We start from the raw sequence: 22,522 nt of genomic DNA, 5'->3' as shown, positions 1-22,522 counted from the left end.
GAGAAGCRCTGGAAGAGGCTGCCCAGGGAAGCGGTGCAGCCCTGGCCCCRGCAGCGCTCGAGAAACGTGCGGATGACGCACTTCGGGATGTGGTGTAACATGGTGGGATGGCTTTGCAGTTGGGCTCTGGGTGCTCTTGAGAGTCTGTTCCAACCAGGACGATCCTGGGATTCTCTGTTCTCTCCGAAGAGGCGCAGGACACAGTGGATGGAGTTCAGCGGAGCAGAGTTAGTGGTAGTGGAGCACACGGTGCTTCGCTTTGGAGTCAGACCATCATTACTTATCTTTGGCACTGCTTAAATTCACATGTAAAACGCAGCAAAAGCAAACTACCTAATTGCTTCCAGTGAGGGAAATCAAGTGGACTTGCTAATTTAATGATAGTTAAAGCAATGATTATTTTAAGCAGAAATAATTGTTGTTTCYCTCTGTTACTTATAGCTCTGTAGCTTTTAATGTCAAAATATCTACCCACATCAGTGTCTCGCACAGAAACAAGCAGAGGGAAGAGGCTGGACACCAAGGAGGGATTTTTTCCAAAACATTTTGACTCAGGAAACTTAGACAACTGTCCTAAGGAGTGGATTTTGCCATCCTGGCTGTCCTTCCATACGGCGCTTAGCAGGGCGAAAGGTGGCATAAGTGGAAGAAATTTTTTCCTTTTATGAGGCAATTAAAAGGAAGAATAAAGTCTTGTGTTTATATGAAAGAAAACCTGCACTGATAACTGGGCCCAAGCTCTTTCTGGTGCCGTTTTGTTGGCTCCCCGTGGCGGCTCCTCCGGCAGAGCCCGGGCGGCCTGTGCTGCTCTCACAGGGACGGGGCTTCAGCGCAGGGCTCTCCCCACGGCTGCAGCGCTCGGCCCCACGGCGGGGACAGGCTCCTGTCCTGCTTCTCCTCACGTTCCCTGCGTGGGGCTCCGGGCTTCCGCACGGCTCCTGTGCGCACCCAAGCACCCCCACGATTCAAGGCTTTTCCGCGATAATAGGAGATTGGCGGAGAATTTGGACTCAAACGTTGTTTTTCTTCTTCCCTCTTCGAGGCCAATAAAACCATTTTTCATCCAAGTGACTTCCAAAGCACTTTCAACATGAATATACACTTTTTAAAAAGAAGACAATTTTGCTAAAAGTGGCAAAATCCACTAAACAAGTCACGCCACTCACTCGCTCTAGACGGAGCTGTGTTGCCACATAAGGACGAGAACTATCCCCACTGCTCCTTCAGTTCCAAGGGCTTGGAGGCTATAATCCATGCCTAATATCCAAGCGGGAGATCTGCAGTTTATTATTCCCCCATCCTACATTGTCCATTCAGACCAAAGGTCTTCAGGCCTGGCCGCCTGCCTGCACAGCTGKGTGTGCCGTGTACAGTATTCTCAGGACACTATATAAATAATAATATAGCAGCGGTGGAGAGAAGAGCTCAGTGAAACACTCGACAGCTRAGGGAACCTCTCATATTATGGAGCAAAGCCAGCATGACTTCRAAAACATATTTTTTTTAAGAGAAAGTCAGTCAAACGCCTAAATTAAAATCCCACTCAATTGCTTTGATCTTATCACATGCAATATCTGTATGTTCATTTAATAAGGCGCCCATGTATTTTATCTTTATGCTTAATTTAAATATGAGAAGCCAACACATTTTATACAGTTGTTATTCTCCAATTACTACAAAAGCTTCTTGGAATCTTTGATCATGAGAATGTTATTTCGGATCCAGTTCTCCTTCACAATTACAAAATGTCTTCACTGAAGTTTATTTGGATGCAATTTTAGCCCGAGTAAAATACAAATCAGTGCTTGGAAAATAGGTTTGACTGTGGACCAGTAGAGAGATCAGAACGAAGCAAAATAACTAAGCAATTTTTGTTGTTGATCGTTGCATTAGGCAGAAATTCCAACCAAAACGTTCGCAATAACAAACAAGTGCCTTAAACGCACTACCTCAATGTTTGAGCATTAAAAGCAGCTTCCAAAATATTCCTGTTTCCAAGACGGCTGTAGACCATGTGAGTGCTGAATATAGGGCTTTATTAATTACGATTTGTTTATTATTTATAAGAGGGGCGCTGCACTAGCTGAAGCCGAGCCTGGGAGCGCTGCGTTTCCCCCGGTGCTCGGAGGCGACGGGGCAGCTCCCGCTCGCAGCAGCGGTGCCGGCGCGGCAGGGCCAACGCAGACCCTGCGGCAGCGCCCGGTGTCCCCCGGGCGGGCTGGTTTAGCGCCCGTGGCCTCCTCACACAGGCCTGGCTGGAGGCCCTGCCTTCCCAAGGGCTGAGGCTCAGGCTTGTTTGGTGAAGCGCTAAGCGCTCCCAGTGCCAGCAGGTTCAGACTCTCAGGAATCAGGAATTAAGGCTGAGGGAGCTGGGCCTGTTCAGCCTGGAGAAGAGGAGGCTGAGGGGGRACCTGATCAGYGTSTATARATACCTCAAGGGAGGCAGTGAGGAGGAGGGGGCGGCCTCTTTTCAGTGGTGGCCAGCGATAGGACTAGAGGAAACGGCCACAARCTGARGCACCAAAAGTTCCACAGGAACTTAAGGAAACATTTCTTGACAGTGAGKGTGACAGAGCCCTGGCACAGGCTGCCCAGGGAGGCTGTGGAGTCTCCTTCTCTGGAGATCTTCCCAACCCGCCTGGATGCCGCACTGTGCCCCGTGCTCTGGGTGTCCCTGCAGGAGCAGAGGGGTTGGACTRGATGATCTCTAGAGGTCCCTTCCAACCTCAACCATTCTGTGATTCTATGAATATGGATATGAATATGACTGTGTTTTAACTCCTGGACTACYCCGCAGAAATACCAAGCCATGAAATACCAAGAAGTTGACCACAGTCCCTTGGAAACTCACTTTTTCTCCCCATTACCTCTGCAGCAGAGCTCTAGGGGGACATATCATCACTGGAATCAGGACAGACATGCCAGAGCACGTGGACCTAACTAAAGTCACAGATATAGACAAATTTWAAGTTTAAGCAGAGACCTGTGTGTGCCTGGAAAGCAACTGAAATGAGTTACRGTCCGAGACCTAGGAAGCCTTTAGGCATCTGAATTATTGGCTCTGTGAGAGCCTTAGAAGATGAAATCTCATCATGGAAATGAAGTATATGTTTCACTGGCAGTACATATGGATCAGATTGTTTTGTTTTCTTTGCAGTGGACTTGTTCTTAAGCAAATTTTATATTCTGGGTGAATTCATTTGTACTTTTTGTACAAAGAACTCTAGCTTTCTGGACAGCAAATGAACGGTTCAGCCTTTGACTGTGCAGCCCCTCTTTTACCTGTGCAAAGACTAACCCTTCACAAGGACCATTCAGGGACACAATGCAGAGGCCAGCCAGGAATTCACCGTCTTTCAGTAATGAAACATCTCGTTACACATCATACAGGTTTTGGTTTAAAGATGCCCTTGGTGCCTTCATAAACACGTACAGGAGAAGAGAGCCGCGTGCTGGCCCTGGTACCTGCAGCACAATCAGCACGCAGACCAGCCCAATACTGCACCGCTCTTCATTCGCAAAACTTTAAGTCCTGAAGCTGTCCCTTCTGTTACTTGTCTGAAGATATAAGCCTTGATTGTCTTTCCCCAGCTCCTGATATTTATATTCACCCAGAGAAGGGCTCRATCATTAGTCTGGTGCTTCAAAACACACTTAAAAGCTAAAGAGACTCAGTGATCATTAAGTACTAACTAGTGATAGAAGCTCAGAGCCTTGGAGTCGGGGCAGAAACTGGCTAAACCTCTCACAAAGCTGTCGAAGGCTTTTATAATGTGCAGATTATTTAGTTACCTCCACACAAGAAAAAGCTCTCCAACCAGATGATGAAGCTTCAAGACAAGTGGTGCAGTTCAGCCCTCAGAGCGAGGTACAAGGAGCAGGGACGCGTTCACGAGCTGCGGGATGGGGCTTTGCCCCAAAGAGCTGCCGTCTGCACAGAGCGAGCCAGGGGAAGCAGCAAAATGATGGGTGAAAGGTGAAAACAAGTATTTTTAAGCTTCTAACCCACTGAGGTTAATGGGGTTTGTTTTGAATTACAAAAATAAACAATGGTGTTGCTTTTGTAGCAATTAGCCTCTCYATTCAGTCACTACTTTCTTTTCTTAAATTGTTTGAAGAACATTAAAATTAAATTAGAAAAAAAGGGACTGTCCAGTAGCAAACCTAAATTCACAGAACTGCCAAAATCTCGTCAATTTAARCACTATTGAGCCTGGAGAACCTTTTGCACAAAACTGCCACCTGGTGTTTGGAAAACAACCTGTATCTGGAAGAGGAAGGAAGAAAATAAAAAAATAAAAAAATTTAAAAAAAAAGAAAGAAATATTAACATTGAATTGCCATTGAAGAGGTGCAAGCTACACAAGAGCAGGAGCTAGGCACAAAATAGAATAACATAATGGTACTGAGGAGGAAATGGATAAAGCAGTGGATGTACAAAACACCCGTGGTTGCCATTGGTGTGTGCCAGCTAAAATGGTTAAAACAAAACCTCCGAGTGCGAGTAATTGCAAGCCTTGTATGTTTGATGCATTGTGGGACAAATATGTCTCGCTGGCAAAATTGTCAGTATTCAGGATATAAACGGAGATCAGCTTCAGCTTTGCTCACTGAGAGGCAGTTTAAATGGAGCATCAAACTTCGGTATAGACAGTTAGACAAGACTATCGTACGAGCTAGTAACATCCGCCTGCACCTTGCAGCAGTGAGGGACAATTTTCCTGCTCTGTGGAAGGAATTTAAGCCCAATTGTTTCCCAATGGCAATTTAAGATGACACCACAATCTATATGGTCACTTTGAGCAGTGCAAATAGCTGACATTTAGGCCAGCACCTGTGGCAAGCAACGAGGTTTTGCGAGGGCAGCCCAAGACGCAGCAGGGCTTTGCTCTGCCCTGCGGACACACCGCGTCCCGGCCCCTGGAGCGGCAGAGCACGCGCCTGCTGCCCCAAACACGCTCCCTCTGCCCCCCTTGAGGGATCTTTTATGAAGGGTAGAGGGTGGTGCCGTTTCCCCATTTGTTATCAAGCAAAATCCCTTCTCATTCTGACAAACAGCCTGCAGATAATTTTTGTCACTTTCCATGATTTACCTGTTTCCTGGTAAAGCTCAGCTCAAGCTTTTTCTCARTATCTGAAGAAAGTATTTCCTAGTGAAACCACAGAACTTAAGGGACTTTGTAAAACGCAAAATATTCTTGCTGTTTTCTATCAGCAGTAACTGCTCAGCACAGTTAAGACCAACTTCTTGTTTTAGGGGGACTGGGGAAACCAGCAAACTCTGTATGACCTTCTCCTCCTTCAGGGAGGACACAAATGAAAACAAAGACAAAAAAGCTGAAAGTAAAATTCACACATACAAAAAAAAGGCCACGCTCACCACTGAGCAAACCCCAAATTACATCACTGGTCTAGTATGTTGATGGCTACTACACAGGTAGCGATTGTGGCTCCACTCTTAGCGTTGAACTAAGCTCATTATTGGCTATTCCATAGGAATATCCATAAGAATATCCAGTGGAAAAAATGGAAGCGAGAACAACACATCAGGCTCCTACACAAGAACTCTGCATGTAAAGAGTTACCCTTCACAGTGTTCTTTGTACCATTATTCTAGACTGGCCACGGGACCCYAGAGGTTTGAGTCTGTTTTTGTCAGCTAAAGTTCTAAAGAGAGAATGCCTTACATTCCATTTGACTTTCTTTGTATCAATATTCGTTAATAGACAAATAAAAACATAATGGTGGAGTGAATCTGCCAGGAGCAAGGAGATGAAGCTTGGAAGGTGTTTAAAAAAATATATATATCCCCCAACTTTGCAGATCTTTAACTACGCCAAGATAGCCACCTTCCCTTCTCTCAGCTCAATGACCAGTTTCTGATCGGACCCTTATGATCTCCTAAGGACACCACGTACCCATGAAGCCCCACTTTCCCCAATATATACACAAATGATACCGTAAACTGAGTACGTGCTGATAGGYCAAGCTAAGCAGCCACTAAGGTTGCTTTTCCGCACTGAAAAAATACTCTCTATGCCGAGGTTAGAGCATCTAAACCGTTTCAGCTCCCTGTCTTTCACAAACCATAACAACTACAGCCTCAAGCACAAAGAAACCGGGATTTTGTTCCCAAAGCAGCTTCCAGGTGGGGACTTGACTCTCTGCCGCCGGCACCACTGCGACCCAGCATCGCCAGGGAGCCCAAGAGAGGGCCAGGGCACCTCGAGGCAAAATCTGAGGCAGCGCCAGCACTATCAGGCTCTCCTACCTCTACTGAAGAGGTGAGACTTACCCAGCGCAAAACAGCACGCCCCGATTTCTCAGGGGAACACTTGCTAGTCACTTAAGAATGAACACAGKACAACATGATACGCTAAATAAAAAGCATCTGCCTTATCTTGGGGATGCTCTTCATGCAGATTCTTCAAGTGCAAAATGAGACAGAGGCATTAAAAATCGGCTTATTTTATTTTCAGCTTTAGCGATGCATTTCTAAATAATCAGTAGAAAAAAAAGAAGTAAAAAAGTAAACATTAGCTGCATTCTGTAAAACCACATTAAACTAATACAAGACTTAATACAAAGTTACCATTTACCACTCAAATGCAAGAAAAGTAACTACTCTGGTCTCCAAGACCTCTTTCCCTTGAATTAAAGCAGTAAGTACCCAGAGGTTTTAACTATAAAAAGGGCATACAAAGTTTGTTTCCATTTTCTTCCATTTATAAAATTGATTGCCACATATTCCAATCATTTGCAAATGAAATTCATGGATACACATAGCCTCAGTTACGGAATTGGAGAGCACACATGCAGTTCCATGATTGAAGTCCTTGCATTTTCAGTATGGCCTCTTTACCAAGTCAACACGTGTCACATATCTTTGGACTGATCATCTTCTTCAAGTTTTCTAATTTCATTCTTTAAACAGTTGATAGTTTCACGACTTGCTTTTAATCTTTCTTTAAGCTCTGCAATTTCAAAACTAGTTTTCTTTTTGGCAGCTTCCAGCTTCTCTCTGGTTTTCACTTCAAGATCTGCAACTGCAGTGGCAATAAAGAAAAATAAATAAATAAATATTGGAACAAAACCCTCCAACTATTAAAAATAAATACTTCAAAAAAAAAAAAAACACACCAGTCATTTGAATGTGTATGCCCTGAAAATAAAGTCTGTCAACATCAGTCCTAGACATTCAAAGATTCTCAGATACCATTTCAAATTCCGAAAGCTAGAAATAAATAATTGTAAAGAACAAATAATGAAGTAATCAAATAAGGTCCTTTTATTTACTCCATCAATTTTACTGATAGAACTGTATAACTCACTATATAAACTTCCACAGTAAAAATATATTTAAAGATAAAGTAAAAAGAAACTTAGCATGGTTACAGCAAAAGAAATAGATAATTAAAGAGTAAGGAGCTCCCATATTTCATTCCTTTTTTCATGTGCTGTAATGTGCYTCCTATTCTGGTTGGAATTTCATTTGATAGATCCAAGATAGATCCATTTTCCACTCGTAACCATAATGACATGCAATATAACAAAAAAAAATCTGCCTTAAAAACTAGTAGATCTGTACATACATAATTCACACATGCCCATGCCCCAACACACAAGGCAGATTAGAATCCTGAATTTACAGGGCCTCATTTTCACCTAGGTAGTCAGCACCTAAAAATGCCCACAGYTTGTTAGTGGAGAACATGCAGACAAGCCAGAAGACAAGTGATTTAAAAAAAGGGCATCAGAGCTTGTARCCAACAAGGTGGGACTTGGGGTGAATAAACATTACATTTACATTACTACAAATTCAGATCAGGGCTGAAATCACAACTGCATGCATTATTTTATGAATAAATATATCTTCGTTTGCTTTCTTTAATTCCTTTGAAGATTCTGCTTTGCTTTACATCTAAAGACAGACTAGATAAAAAGGACAGAATAGATGCAAAGGAGAGAACAAACATTTCTGGTATAGTCTAATGTTCTCTCTAGGTCAATTCATAGAGGAAGAGTTAGAATGGATTAGCTTACAGATACTATCCTTTAACCTCAGAATATTGCTGCTTTCACTGTAATACTGACTGTTACACATTTCAGTGCTAAAGCCTAACCCTCACCTGCAGGTAACAAACATCCCATCGAGATGAAGACACTTTTCATACCAAACCCACTGGCCTGAATTTATTCCATGTTTTAACCCATTTCAAAGATATTACACTAGCCACAGATTCTGCCATACCTCCTTATACTCATAATTCATAATTACTTTCAGCAGGCCTACAGATGTAGAAACCTTAAAAAGTTTTCAAGTATTATCACCTTTGCAAAAGCTTAAGCCATGCAAAACAAACAAYAACAAAAACACTTCCCAGCAGCAGCCAAATCTGTTCTACTACTATAGCACCATTTTTCAATTTCTAAATTTACTGTATCATTTTGAACTTACATTCTGTTTCATGCTTATAAGCACCTAGTGTTAGTTGACGAGACGTTGTTAACAGCTGCTGCATCATCGCAGTAGGATCTTGAAATATCTAATGAAGGAGAAAAAAAGATACATAGAATCACTAATACTCCTTAGAAGAAAGTGAGGATTACAATAGAAGTTTTCATACCATTTCATCGTAGAATTCAGAAACTACAGTTTTCTTCCCCAGGATGGCATTAGTATCAGACTGAAAAAGCTTCAACAAATGATACAAGGTTACCTGTACAAAGACAATATTTTATTARTCTGACAACTGTAGAGAAATACAAGGAGGTTCTAAACGGAAATAAATGCTACTTGTCCTTCCCTTACAATTGTATAGGATTTTAAAATCTCTTAGTAATGAAAAAATAACACTGTTCAACAATTTCAGTAGAATTACTTAAATTCAATATTCCTTGCTAAACATGTCAGCTGTCCAAAGTCTGTCTGAATGCTGAAAAACCRTCTGGGTGAACAGGATCTAAAACAAAAACCACCACTTTAGATTTGATGTATATTTGATTAGATTTGATGTATAAAAAAAAATAGTTTATAGCCTTTGCCAGTAAATCAGTTAAAAAAAAAAAGCATGCTTTCTAGAACTGTATCGTGCCTTCTTGTGGATGAGCAAGCAAACGCACACACACTGTGACAGAGTCTCCTGTCACACTTCTCTCTGCAGAGGGAAGCTGCTCTCCATCCCTGTGCTGTAAGCAACAGGAGATGGAGAAGATCACGAGCCCCRCTGTTCAGTTCCAGGAATCCACAGAGGGCTGTTATGGGCAGCCAATACTGGGTCCTTTCCATGAGGGCACCTATGAAGCACCTSGAAGAGATTCAGTCCTTACTTCTTTGAGGCATCGAGGAAGAAATTCAGGCCGTACTTCCCCTTGATCTGTCCTGCCAGGGGAGGAGAGGAGAGAGAACCAGCCTTCTAATCTGGCTATTCCTGATCACACTCCCCTCAAAAAATTCTCCTCACTTTCTTTGTGGCTTACTAAACTCCTTCAAATAACAGTGACTTGCAAGTAAGAGAGCATCCACTGTAAAGCCAAGTTGGAACAAAAAGGCTTCTAATTCTCAAWGGAATTAGAGAGGCTCCAGGCTCTAAAACAACCCCTTAAGAAGCAAAGACAACACTCCAGCAACTGCAGGTCAGCTTGATCAACCTGGGAAAGGCAATAAGGATGGCAAGTCGGGATGCAAGTGAGTGTGAYGATACAGACCAAGCGTGACAGAGTGATGATCCTGAAGGGAATACGGTGACACAGCCCCTTCCACTCCAGCATCAGTGGTTACGTATTCAAGAAAAACTTAATTATAATACTCTGTGTCAGTGTCTTAGCCTGGTTTTCTTAAGAAAGAGGCAAAGAAAAACTATGCTGCTTTTCTGATTGATTTCATCCACATTCAAGAGTCGCAAAAATCTTTAAGGTYCTTAAAATATTAGAATATCTTGCAACTAGGAAATCATATGGCAGAGAAATCCTCAGTAAGTGCTCAGCCCAGACAAGGTGCAACACATTTCCTAATAAATGAACACATTAGGGAAACTAAGTATGGCAAAAGCTCCTAAGAACATCCCACCCAGCAGGAAACAACAGAGACATCATGGCCTACTATTAAATACACTTCCTGCAAGGACAGGGCTTATTTCCATRGCTGATGGGACTTATTTTGACTAATAACAACATGCTCCACAGTTTTATGCATGCTCTCATAATTAGTTAAGCATTATCAGAAGTCTGAAAGAAGCACTTACAGGTCTTTCATTTGGATCAATGAAAAATATCTTAATGATTATTTCGAATTCACCCCAGCCTGTTTCAGTGATTTCATATGGTGGTTTGGTGACAACTGCAACAGAAGAACAGAAGTATTAGTACAGGTAACCCAGTCTCAGTTGAACTAGTCCAAATCCGAGCTCTTGAAGTAACTGTCAAAATGCAAAATCTACCTCGTAAGGGATTGCCATAGCTTTCGTGTAACTTGAATTGAATTTTCTTCACATAGGCAGACATATCCTGAAATAGAAAATAAGTTATTTGTGATTATTTATGCAACATACTAAATTGCTGCTTGCTTGTCAATCCTACACGCCTGTGACTTCCACTGGTATGGCTACTGCTAAAAACAAAGAGACAAGCCAGCATGTAAATCCAAGAGCTCATCACGTCACACAAGTCCTTCAATATCTTGTCCCTACGAATGTTCTGCAATTTCCCTCTCCACATAAGAAATCATTCCAGAAACATAAAATGAACTTTTTTTTAAGCTCCCAATCAGTGCCTTTCTTCACCACCTGCCCAGATATCCTTCGGCTTTTCACCACGCTCTGGCTCCCTCTTTAAAGCCCAATTCACTTTTACAATATAAGACTTCTCAGCACTAGAGACCAAGGAGGCACATTTATCCYATAAGCATTTCACTGCAAATAATTTCCCTATCACTGTAAATCCAAAGCAACAAAGAGCAGCTCTTCCTACAGCCACAATACAGCCAACAACCACGTGTCCTTTAAACACACCCACACAAAGGGCAATTCTACAACTTTTGCTTAACTTCTGCAAGCCTAGTAAAGCTACTCGAAAACAAGCACAACCTTCAACACTTGCAGGGCAGAGCAGCTAAATCACGCCAGGCAGTATCTATATGTCTTTAATTCACCATATAGGGACACGGCGACATGGACCCGAGGGCCATCCCGCGGACCAGGGCAGGGATGCTGCTCAGGGGCGCCCGGTTTGCCGCCCTACCTCGTTCCTGTAGGGCTTCACGTAGACCGTCCACTGGTGCGTGTGCCCATCCTCTTCCCTCTTCTTGCCAAAGTACCGCGCCACGTTGCCGTACACTATCGGCTTCACAATAGTAACACCCTTCGGGGAGCRGCGAGAAATAAGACAGAAAGAAACAGAAATAAATAGAAAGACTCTTCTAATAGGCTATTCTAAGACTATTTGCTGGAGTTAAGCACTCCAGCAAAGTGAATCGATTAAAGTAAATTAGCAGTAATAATGAAAACTTCACGCACGCCGAAAAGYGGGTGCTTCAAAGCTCTTTCCAGGCCGAGGTGCGGCGCTCTCAGGCCGAGCCCGCCTTGTTATCCCAGCGGAGAGGCCGGAGCGCTCCCGCCCGCGGCCGTTACCGGGCAGCGCGCGCCGCCGCGCGGCCGTTACGGGCCCTCTCTCTTCCCCCCCGCTCCCCGCCCGCCCCCTTCCCCGCGCCGGGGCCCGGCACCTTCACTCTGCCCCCGGAGTCAGGCCCGAACTCAGCCATTCTCTTGAACATATTGCACCGGAGGAGGAGGCGCCGCCCGGGCCGCGCCGCCCGCGCTCCGCCGCCCGCCCGCCCCGCAGGCCCAGGCGCGGCCCGGCAGCAGCAGCAGCGCCAGCGCCACCCGCCCGACCGCCCGCGCGCTGACGTCACCGCCGACGTCGCCGGAGCGGGACGGCCGCGGCCCAATGGGAGGCGCCGGGGGCGGGGCCGCGCGCTGCGCGGCCGTTGGCGGCCGTTAGCCGGTAACGGCTTCTCTTGGTTTTCCTTTTTTCTTTTTCTTTTTTTTTTTTTTTTTTTTTTTTTTTTTTTTTTTTTTTTTTTTTTTTTTTTTCCACACACCAGGAAGCCGAGAACGCCATCTCCGCCGCTACGGACATGTGTCCCTAAGGATACAGCTACCGGTGATGGTGATGAAACTATACAAAAACGAGTAAATCAATGGAAAGCCGTTTGCAGGTATTTTTAATGACTTGTACATTTAGGCTGTAAAGCAAGTAACATGCTGGCATGCAGTTTCAAAAACTAACAAGTTTTCAACTAAAAGAGATCTGTGCTCTTGTCTACCCATAGCAAAAGTAATAAGCCAGGCAGTGGAAATACCAGCCATTCCATCGGCAAGGTATAAAACACCGACTCTTTGTGTATTGGCTGTGTTGCAGTAATTCACCTGGATTTTATTTTAATTGCAATCAAGTGTGTAAAGCAGCACGCTGGAGAAGCGGCCAGCTTTGTGTGAAAGCTGCTCATTCGGATGGTGCCACAAAACATCAGCGCTCACAGCYGGCAGCCTCTGACCCACTGGGAGACATCCCTTCCTTTGCAGTGSTTGCGCCACGCGACCCTGTGGAGAGGAGGATGGCAATCAGTTGTGGTCGACTCGGAAATCAGTAGGGAAGGGCTTTACTTAACTCTGAGCTAACTTGTGCAGAAGGTTTATATGCAAGTCATTTGCCAAAACTTCCCCAAAGTCTCTTACAAGCTGGATAAAAACACCCAATATCCAGCGACTGCCGGCTGCCCCTATCAGTGAGACTTGCTTCTTTGTATCGTGATTCACTAAGAGGCAGAATAAAAACATGCCTGCAGTTGTTAAGCACAGGATCTGTTTTACTAAGTAGAAAAGAAATGGGGGCCCACTTCCCCTCTGAACTATTGAGAATTTACAAGAATACAGGTATATAACTAATGTAAAGAAATCCAAGAAGATAAAGCATTTTCCATACTGGAATGTAGACTCCAGAAAGCCCAGATGTCCAACAGCTGGAATGATCCAATTAGGAAAGTCCATCTTTGTGAGCTAATGGTAAATGAGTATTACAGCCCACCAGAGATAGGTGAGGCTTGATCTTCCTCCCGTGGTAGGTATGCATGAGCGTTAAAGTTGGCCCTTTAGCACTTGCCAGCAAGTGGCACGGAAATTAAAAAGGAGGTGCCAGCTTCAGAGGCAGCAAGAGCTGAGAGAGAGGAAACRTAGGGGGTGGACCTAGGGCTAGGCTGCTTTTTCTTATTATTTTGTGAAAGCAGTAAATTTAAATAACTTCGCTTTGTTAAAGAGGAATAAGATGCTTACTGTCTGCTTTGTAGTCAAAATCAAAATCCCAGAATCCCAGAATGGTTGRGGTTGGAAGGGACCTCTAGAGATCATCTAGTCCAACCCCCTGCTCCAGCAGGGACACCCAGAGCACGGGGCACAGGGCGGCATCCAGGCGGGTTGGGAAGATCTCCAGAGAAGGAGAAAACTAATGACATGCCTGTTTTCTCTCCAGAGAAAACTAGGGACATGCATGCCACTTTTATTATGTCATGTTTATTTAACAGTTTCTCTTCCAGTCCACTATTAAAAGAGGTAGGAAGCTGACATGATATAAAGAGTTTGCTGCACATCGTAGTTTTAAGGACACTACAGATGTTGCAGGTGCAATGCACTGGCTCACCCATCCACAGTTTAGCTACCTAGCTTACATGTTTTAAATTATTATATATATATATAATATATATACAGGCAACTGCTACAATTTGCTTGTTCTTTCTGAAGTTGGTCATATTAAAATGAGTGATATTCTCCCTCTTAATTGTCTGTGCCCTAAAAACGCAAGTGTTTCTTTAGCCCAGTGAAACATACCATGCATTCATGCCATTTTTATCGCTGACAACCTTCTTTGCGCAGTTCACCGATGCTGTTATGTCCGAACTCAGAAGTGCTTAAAAAGAGAAGCAGGAAAAATGTCAACATTCTTTTTCCTTCTCATCTTTTCACTATAATAGTCTTCAAATACATCTTTAGATGTAATGCTTGCCTAACCAGCCCTCAGGAAGCAGAAATTCCCAACTCCTCTSAGTGCACAAACTAGATCTCAGGCGRGCAGGGTATGAGGTACTTGTAGTRCTTCTTCTTAATACAAAGGGGGATGGCAAGACTAACACTTGGGCCAGGGCTTTTCAGCGGGTCAAGCTCTCACTCCCTTTAATGTAAATTTTTTTTTCAAGTCATAACTAYTAATTAATAACTGGCTTCTATGGAAATCTTTTTGCTAAAGTAACACAAAGGTGGACAAAAATGGCAATGTACTTCCTGCTGTAAAGACACCTTTCCCTAGCACACTGGATATCTCTCTTCTGATGAGGAATGGATGGGCTTGAATTCTGTTCTGTTTTGTTTAAGATAGGGCCATAGCCAACAGCCACTTACCTGTTTGCATTTGGAAAGAGAAAGGGCAGCCCATGGCAGTACCGCCTATAGCAACACCAGAGGGGCTCACCTGAGCAGGGGATTCTGCAGATATTCTTGGTCCCCGGGGTCCGGTTGTCATTGCACCACCAGCGGCTGTTGATCTGCAAAATCCCGTAGTCGGAACTGCCGTCTCTGTTCCGGTTTATGGCCCCGGTGTTGAAGTTGCTCTCATATCTCGCTGCACAAACCCCTGTCAAAGGTCCATTTAAAAACATGGACAATCAATCAAACAGAAGGTGTTTTTTTTTTTTTTTTTTTTTAATCCAGCTATGCAGCCCGTCTTTTCCCTTGGTTAAAAGATGATTGCATAAAAATGCATGCAACAGATGGGAATTATTTTTATTCTAATCCAACTAAACATATAAAAATAAATAAATGAATACATAAAACATATGTAGCATGTCTTGACTTCAGAATGTCCTAAGAAACCCCAACATGGGATCTCTGCTCTTGAAATAAATTCACAATAGATTTCTGCAAATTGCTCTTCATATAGAAGTGCAAATGAAGCCCAACAAATACTAGCCCAGAAAGAGTTGGAAACGGCACTACCCCCTGCAAAGCACAGTGTGGTCCTGCCTGCCTTTAATCAGGGCTCTCCTTTAGGCAGGCAGGACCGAAGCTCAGGTGAGGTTTCACGAGACCCCCTTGAGAAGCCAGGGGGTGTCAGGACATTTTCAGCRCCGTCCATGCCCTAGTTTGCACCGTTTAGGGCACAAATAGTGGATGCCGCCCTGTGCCCCGTGCTCTGGGTGTCCCTGCTGGAGCAGGGTGGGTGGACTAGATGATCTCTAGAGGCCCCTTCCAACCTCAGCCATGCTGTGCTGTGCTGAATGCTCTGCCTGGTTTCTTTCTCGGGCAGCTCGTGGGGCACTCGGAGCTTCGCGGTAGCCCTGAGAGCTGCCGCTGCTCTTGGAGGCAGTCCCATTCACTCTCACTGCATCCGTGCTAGGACAGCAAAAAGARGCAAGGATGGGGAGGGCAGGTCTTTGGAGTGTGGGCAGCGTGCAGTCAAAATGGGGATCTCACTCCAGATTCTGGACCAGAAAACTTGCATGCTTCCCTTAAAAGGCAATGGGTTTAACGGAGTCTATTACCACTTCCCATCAGAGAAAAGAAGTCTTCAGCCTCCCCCTCACCTCCCGCCTTGTCCCTAGGAGCCTCTTCCTGACTGGCCATTCTGGAACGGCCTGACCAGCGTCTCTTCCCTTCCACTGCTATTTCTAATAARCCAGGCAAGCCGGGAAGGGTCCCGCTGATGCCCCTCGCTGCCAGCCTCCCGCTGCGTCCCAGCTCCCAGCCCTGCTTGCTCCACAGCTTTACCTTCCCACTCTGCCCTGGCCTCCCAGGACACAGGATGCAGGAGATGCACCCAGGCAAGCAGCAGCAGCGCCCTTAGGGCCTGGGAAGGTGTGGGGCAAAAGGCTCATTCCAGGAAAAGCTTCTCCATGATTTTAGTTTTACTGAACTGTGGAAGGATGGGGACACCACAAGACATCAGACTTACAGTTTCCCAGGCTGTATCCACGGAAGTTATGCAGTCCAAGCCTCTTCATAGCTGCTGCCAGCTCGCACCTCCCATAGACCTTTCCCTGAGCAAGCAGGGGTAGGAGGCAAAAGCCAAGGATTAGCAAAAGCTTCATGTTGCCCATGTGGTGTGCGCAGCCTCTGGGGACGAGACTGCAGGCTGCCCTGCGCTGCGCCCCCTTTTAATGCCTCCCCGCCCCCTTAGGTTCCTCTTCCTCTACCCCACGCTGCTCCACACCACCATCGGAGCAACCCGGGAATTTCCCGGGACTCACTTCCCGAAGCAAAGCCAGGCTCGGGGGGGCTGTGGGCGCAGCGGGGCTGGCAGCCGTTCCCTGGCTGGCAGGACCACGGGGCCTCCTCAGCGGCCCTGATAAACCAGGCCTGGTGTGAGAGCCCCACGCGATGCAGCACCAACACCCTCCGCACAACTGASACATGCAGGGGGCTTCACAGCTACCCCCAAAACCCAAGGGCTCAGCGTGAGCGCTGTATTCAGGGGCACAAGGACACTGAACTACCAGAAACGGGTAAATGACACTCAGGGCCATTTGGTGTTTACTGGACTTTGAAATTCAGGTCTTCAGATTGTATCTGACCTGTCTCGAGTAACCTCTGTTCAGTCACTAGACAAAAAGACACCTTTGTAGTCTCAAAAGAAGGTCTCTTCACAGTAAATGCAGCTAAAACCTTTAGCCTTCAGATCTAGATTTGCCTTTTTTTTTTTTTTTTTCCATACCCTTGTTTGACTTTGTAACCAGAATTATTCAGTTACCAGTGATAGGTGTGTAAAGCTCACCCAAGCAGCTCCAAACAGCTCCTCCTGGCATCCTCCATGCCCCATCCCTGTCCCTGTCCCCATCCCTGGGATGCAGCTCCTCACAAGTCTGAGAGGCCCCCGTGCACCAGAGTGAAGTAGTGGGACAGCAGCCCTSTCTCATTTGTACCTTTCTTTTCCTGGGACAAGCAGTGCACTCTCCTTAGCTGTGCTAATTGCTCTTTGCTAATTGATAAGCCTACCCCTTATGACACTGTGCCAGGTAATGGTGGATGTCGTTACCAGGAAGATCTTGTGCTGGTGATGAAGATTAACTCACCTAAGCCCAGCGGCTGTTGCCTGTCCGGATTATTTTACTGTCTCTTTTAATGAGATTGCACAACAACCAAGAGGGAAGAGCCAAAATCTTAAGAAATTCCCATCTTGCAACCCCCAATGGGTGGAATTAGTTATTTCCAAATACCTGTAAAGAAATGTGTGGCTTTCTGTTGGTCAAACAGAAGTATTCATAGTTAGTTCCTCATTCTCTTGCCAGCAGGSAAGCAGCCATCTGCAGCTCTGCCAGCCTGACCCATCTGGCTCTCCCGCGGCTGAAGAGCAGACTGGGGGGCTCCAAGCCACCCTTTGGGCTTGGGTTGTTGCTCAGCCTGGACACCCCCAGTAGGAAAGGCCCTACACAAATAGCTCCTCCCTCTGTGATACTGGGGAACTCTTCCCCAAACACCTGGGTTCAAATTCTTACTCCAGATCCAGAAAAAAAGAGCAATCCCAATGTGGATCTGAATCAATTACATCTTTCTTCTCTTCCTGATTCCTTCAAGGCCTGGTCTAGCTCATACAGGAATCTGACTTTTCTGGACAGGATCAAATGATTAGGGGACAAGGGCTAACGGGTGTTAGTTGAAACCCAGGCAGTTCCATCTCCATGTGAGGAGGAATTTCTGCACTGTGAGGGTGACAGAGCCCTGGCACAGGGAGGCTGTGGAGTCTCCTTCTCTGGAGATCTTCCCAACCCGCCTGGATGCCGCCCTGTGCCCTGTGCTCTGGGTGTCCCTGCTGGAGCAGGGGGTTGSACTRGATGATCTCTAGAGGTCCCTTCCAACCTCAGCCGTTCTGTGATTCTGTGATTCTGTGATTAAATCTTAGGAGCAGGACACAGGGAGAAATGCTCAAGCTGCAAGTCCCGCTCAGACCTAGACAGGGGCAGCCGGAGCCACAACCCGCTGCGGCACAGGGCCCATTCGAGCAGCCTCGCAGCCTGGCAYGCAGCTACTTCAGACACCCCCTGCATGGCACCACAGCTGAGAGGGTCTGCAGGGCACCTGGAAAAGCAAAACGTCCCTGGTGCATTGGGGACCTGGAAAAGTAAAAAGTCAGCAGGGAGCCCGAGGGCCCTCGTTCAGGCCTTGGCTGGGGACCTTCTGTGCCTGCTGCTACAGTGCCCAGTGCCATCAAAGCCCTCCGCAGCCCTGCGGGCAGGGATGGCTCCATAGGGGCCGAGCAGACAACCAGGCTTGCTCATGGGATCCCCACCCTTTCAAACCCCGTACAACTACATCAAAACATGACCCTTCACAGCAGCACAATGAGGGAAACACAGGTCAAGAAATGACTTCACAGGTGAAATGCAGGTCTGACCCTCTGGCTCCTGGGAAGAACTGCATGGAATTGCTCCTTGGAGGATGCGCCGAGGCGGGCGGGCAGGACCGGCCTCTCTCCTGCTGGCTGAGCCGCGTGTGGGACGCTGGTACCCTTAAGCTGCAGCCACAGCGCAGCCCAAGGAAACGGCTCCCCTCTTGTGAAAGGGAGGAACCGGAGCCCCGRGTGTTAGTAAATTCCTGTTTGACCCAATGCTGTAATTCCTAAGAAACCTGCAGAAATGGCAGCGTATTGCAGACATTTTTATGAGGCAGCCATGGCGTGTGCCTTGTTCAACTGCTCACATGTGACCCTGCTGTCACCCTGCCCATACCTGTGGAGAAGAAAAGTGAAGAAACCCCAAACTTTCTCCCTCGCTCCTGTCCCCCGGTGCCTTTTCTGTCTGTCACCGGGTGCCCTTTTGTATCACAGAACCCCCCCGCCGAGCTCTTCCATTCCTGAGCCGGGAAGGCAGTGCCGAGGGAAAAGCTTCCAGGACACAGGAAACCTGCAAGGAGAGGGGCTGGGAAAGGCCCAAGAGCCCGGCCTGCAGTGATCCACCTCCAGAGGAAATCCCYGTGGCCCACTGTCCTGGCAGGGCGGCTCCATCCTGCTCTCGGGAAGCCTGGGAGCACTGGGGGTAACACGGCGGCTGTGCAGAGCTCTGACAAAAATCCCATGGGCATGCAGGGGAGGTCTTGAAACGCTCTTACTGTGCAAATGTAACTGGGTTTTTATGAACTGCAATTCCTATAATCAATTTATAAGCACATTATCCTTCCTACTCAAAAAAATAAACAAACAAAAAACCCCTTTCCCTCTGCTTTTCTCTATTTAATGAAAACTGAAATCTTTCATGAAAGGTGACTTCTGCCTAAGGAAGCTTCTGTTCCGCTCATCGCACCTGCTGTACAAAGTTGTTTYGGGAGAAGCTGAAGATCTGGCTCGCTGCAGATGGGTGTTAGTCCGTAATCCCAGTAATCACCCGCACGCTCAACCTGGTGGTTTAAAAGCAAGCTTTATCAGCCGGCCGGCGGCGGACTTCTTACAGATTGTCCTGAGATCCGCGCCGTTTGAGGAGAGGTTCATGTTTTCATAGACGACTACAACTTCTTTGTTAAACGTTATTTATGACCACCATTGACTAACCCCCTTTTCACAATCCCCTTACCATTTGGCATGTTTGGAATCTTATCTCAGGGTCACGGCAAAAGCAACAAGAGCAGGGTATGTATCCTGTTAGTCCTTATACTCCTTTGTAGCAAGCGATATTTACAGAAGCAGATGGCAAGTTTAACTGTAAATTACCTGTTAGTCCTTATACTCCTTTGTAGCAAGCGATATTTACAGAAATGGATGGCACGCTACCCTGTTAACCCCTTATAGGCCTTACATTCCCCACTGGCTGTTGTTTCTTCCTCAAATCCTTGAGGTGAGTTTAACCCCATCATCTTCCCTCAATGAGTTGCAATATGTCTTGGTAACCATAATTTTCATWTCAGAGATGAGACTAGTGGTATGGCTGGTAATGCACTTCAAAATGCAAGGTACTACCAGCATCAACAAAACGAGCAACACTGCAGGCCCAGCTACTGCTGTTAGCAAGGTAGTCAGCCACAGGGACCAGTTATGCCAGGATTGGAATAGTCTTTGCTCCTGGGTCCCGTGATAATATTTCTCCTTCTATTGTCACAGAATGACAGAATGTTCAAGGTTGGAAGGGACCTCTAGAGATCAACTAGTCCAACCTTCCCGCTCAAGCAGGCACTCCTACAGCATGTGGCACAGGGTGGCATCCAGGCGGCTTTGGAAGACCTCCGGAGAAGGAGACTCCACAGCCTCCCTGGGCAGCCTGTTCCACTGCTCTGTCACCCTCACAGTGAAGAAGTTCCTCCTCACCTGGAGATGGAACTTCCTGTGTTTCAACTTATACCCATTTCCCCTTGTCCTGTCACTGGCCACCAATGAGAAGAGCTTGTCCCCTTCCTCCCTACATTCTCCCTTCATGAACCTATACATGTTAATCGTATTCCCTCTCAGCCTTCTCTTCTCCAGAGAAAACAAGCCCAGCTCACTCAGTCTCTCCTCATACAGGAGATGTTCCATTCCCTTAATCATCTTAGTTGCTCTTCTCTGGACCCTCTCGAGAAGCTCCACGTCCCTCTTATACTGGGGAGCCCAGAACTGTACTCCAGGTGCGGCCTCACCAGAGCTGAGTAGAGGGGCAGGATCCCCTCCCTTGRCCTGCTGGCAACACTCCTCCTGATGCAGGCCAGGATCCCATTGGCTTTCTTGGCCACGAGGGCACACTGCTGACTCATGGTTAACTTGGTGTCAACCAGGACTCCCAGGTCCCTCTCCGTGGAGCTGCTCCATCACCTTTCCAGGGACGGAGGTGAAGCTGACCAGTCTGTAATTGCCCGGCTCCTCTCTCTTTCCCTTTTTGAAGACTGGAGTGACATCGGCTCTCTTCCAGTCCTCGGGCACCTCCCCTGCTCTCCAGGACCTCTCGAAGATGATGGACAGAGGCTGAGCCATAACCTCGGCCAATTCCCTCAGCACTCTTGGGTGCATCCTGTCAGGGTCCATAGATTTTTGAGTGGCCAGTTTGTCTAAGAGATCCCTAACCCAATCCTTCTCAACCAGCAGAAGGTCTTCCTCTCGCCCATTTATATCTCTGTCAGCTGAGCCCTGCAGTTCRTGGAGAGTGACCTTGGCAGTAAAGATAGAGGCAAAGAAGGCATTTAGTAACGCTGCCTTCTTGGCATCCTCCGTCACCAAGGCCCCTTCCCCATTCAGCAGTGCACTAACATTTTCCCTCGTCTTCCTCTTGCTGCTGACACACTTATAGAAACCCTTCCTGTTGTCCCTGACATCCCTCGCCAAATCCAATTCCACCCGGGCTTTGGCCTTCCTCATTTCACATCTGCATTCTCTGGCGATGCACCTATATTCTTCCCACATCTCCTGTCCCTTCTTCCACATGCTGTACATTCTTTTTTTCTCTTATTTATTTATTTATTTATTCATTCATTCATTCATTCATTCATTCATTCATTCATTCATTAACTTTGCCTAGCAGCTTCTTGCCCATCCATACAGGTCTCCTGCCCCGCTTACTTGACTTCTTTCTTGTGGGAATGCACCGATCCTGAGCTTGGAGGAAGTGGTGCTTGAATATCAGCCAGCTCTCCTGGACCCCCTTTCCTTCTAGGACCCTGACCCAGGGGACTGCTCCAAGGAGCTCCCTGAAGAGGTCGAAGTTGGCTCTCTTGAAGTCCAGGGTAGCTATCCTCCTTCTCGCCCAGCTTCCTCCACGCAGGATCGTGAATTCCAACATCTCATGGTCGTTACAGCCCAGACTGCCCCCAACCCTCACATTTTCCACTAGACCATCTCTGTTTGTTAGTGTCAGGTCTAGCAGCGCCCCTCCCCTTGTTGGCTCCTCAACCACCTGCGTCAAGAAGTTATCTGCAATGTTCTGCAGGAACCTCCTGGACTGTCTGTTCCTGGCTGTGTGGTTTTCCCAGCAGATATCAGGGTGGTTGAAGTCCCCCAGGAGGACCAGGGCCTGTGCTCGGGAGGCTTCCCGCAGCTGCCCATAGAAGGCTTCGTCCACTTCCTCGTCCTGGTCAGGAGGCCTGTAGTAAACTCCCACCACCGTGTCGCCCCTGCTGGCTTGGCCCTTTATCCTCACCCACAGGCTCTCTCCTCGCGTTCCATTCTCCCCTATGCTGAGCTCTATGCATTCCAGTTGTTCCCTCACATAAAGAGCAACTCCGCCACCTYGCCTTCCTGCCCTGTCCCTCCTGRAAAGCCTRTAGCCCTCCATGGCCACATTCCAGTCATGGGASCTGTCCCACCACGTCCCACCATGTAATTGCAGTAATGGCCCTGTAATGACACGTGCATCTCCAATTCCTCTTGTTTATTCCCCAGGCTGCGTGCATTGTCCCACAGTTGGGGCTCACCCCCAGTCGGCCTCCTCTGGGCCCATATGTTCTATTCACCCAGGGGACAGGGATCCCTATTTCACACAAATCGACCACAATTTCTGGAATCTCACTGGTTACAATTGCTCTAATTACAT

At 46.8% G+C, this 22,522-nt stretch overlaps 2 protein-coding genes across 2 annotated transcripts; both read right to left on the bottom strand.

The window, feature by feature from the left end:
- Positions 1-6,652: 6,652 nt before the first annotated feature.
- On the bottom strand, positions 6,653-11,770 carry YEATS4 (YEATS domain containing 4). The gene is made up of 7 exons (XM_026052807.1): positions 11,720-11,770; positions 11,239-11,358; positions 10,440-10,506; positions 10,245-10,339; positions 8,628-8,720; positions 8,459-8,546; positions 6,653-7,046 (listed from the first exon to the last, which is right to left on the bottom strand). The coding sequence occupies exons 1-7, from the start codon at positions 11,768-11,770 to the stop codon at positions 6,877-6,879; spliced, it is 684 nt and encodes a 227-aa protein (XP_025908592.1). The 3' UTR covers positions 6,653-6,876.
- A 543-nt stretch (positions 11,771-12,313) lies between these two features.
- On the bottom strand, positions 12,314-16,132 carry LYZ (lysozyme). Its single transcript, XM_026052808.1, has 4 exons — positions 15,997-16,132; positions 14,518-14,679; positions 13,881-13,959; positions 12,314-12,599 (listed from the first exon to the last, which is right to left on the bottom strand). Exons 1-4 carry the CDS (start codon positions 16,130-16,132, stop codon positions 12,533-12,535), a joined length of 444 nt encoding a protein of 147 aa, XP_025908593.1. The 3' UTR covers positions 12,314-12,532.
- Positions 16,133-22,522: the final 6,390 nt, after the last annotated feature.

This window comes from Nothoprocta perdicaria, unplaced genomic scaffold (assembly GCF_003342845.1).
Source record: "Nothoprocta perdicaria isolate Ctin4 unplaced genomic scaffold, notPer1 scaffold_91, whole genome shotgun sequence".
In the NCBI taxonomy this organism is placed as follows: Eukaryota; Metazoa; Chordata; class Aves; order Tinamiformes; family Tinamidae; genus Nothoprocta; species Nothoprocta perdicaria.
Note: the sequence above shows the minus strand (reverse complement) of the source record. Positions and strands in the feature narration are given on the sequence as shown.

Excerpts from the sequence above, each read along its gene's own strand:
- YEATS4 (XM_026052807.1), bottom strand. The coding sequence starts at position 11,770 with ATGTTCAAGAGAATGGCTGAGTTCGGGCCTGACTCCGGGGGCAGAGTG. Across the intron at positions 10,507-11,238 it reads TGAAGCCCTACAGGAACGAG|GATATGTCTGCCTATGTGAA; the intron begins GTAGGGCGGCAA and ends TTTCTATTTCAG. Across the intron at positions 8,721-10,244 it reads TTGATCCAAATGAAAGACCT|GTAACCTTGTATCATTTGTT; the intron begins GTAAGTGCTTCT and ends GTCTTTGTACAG.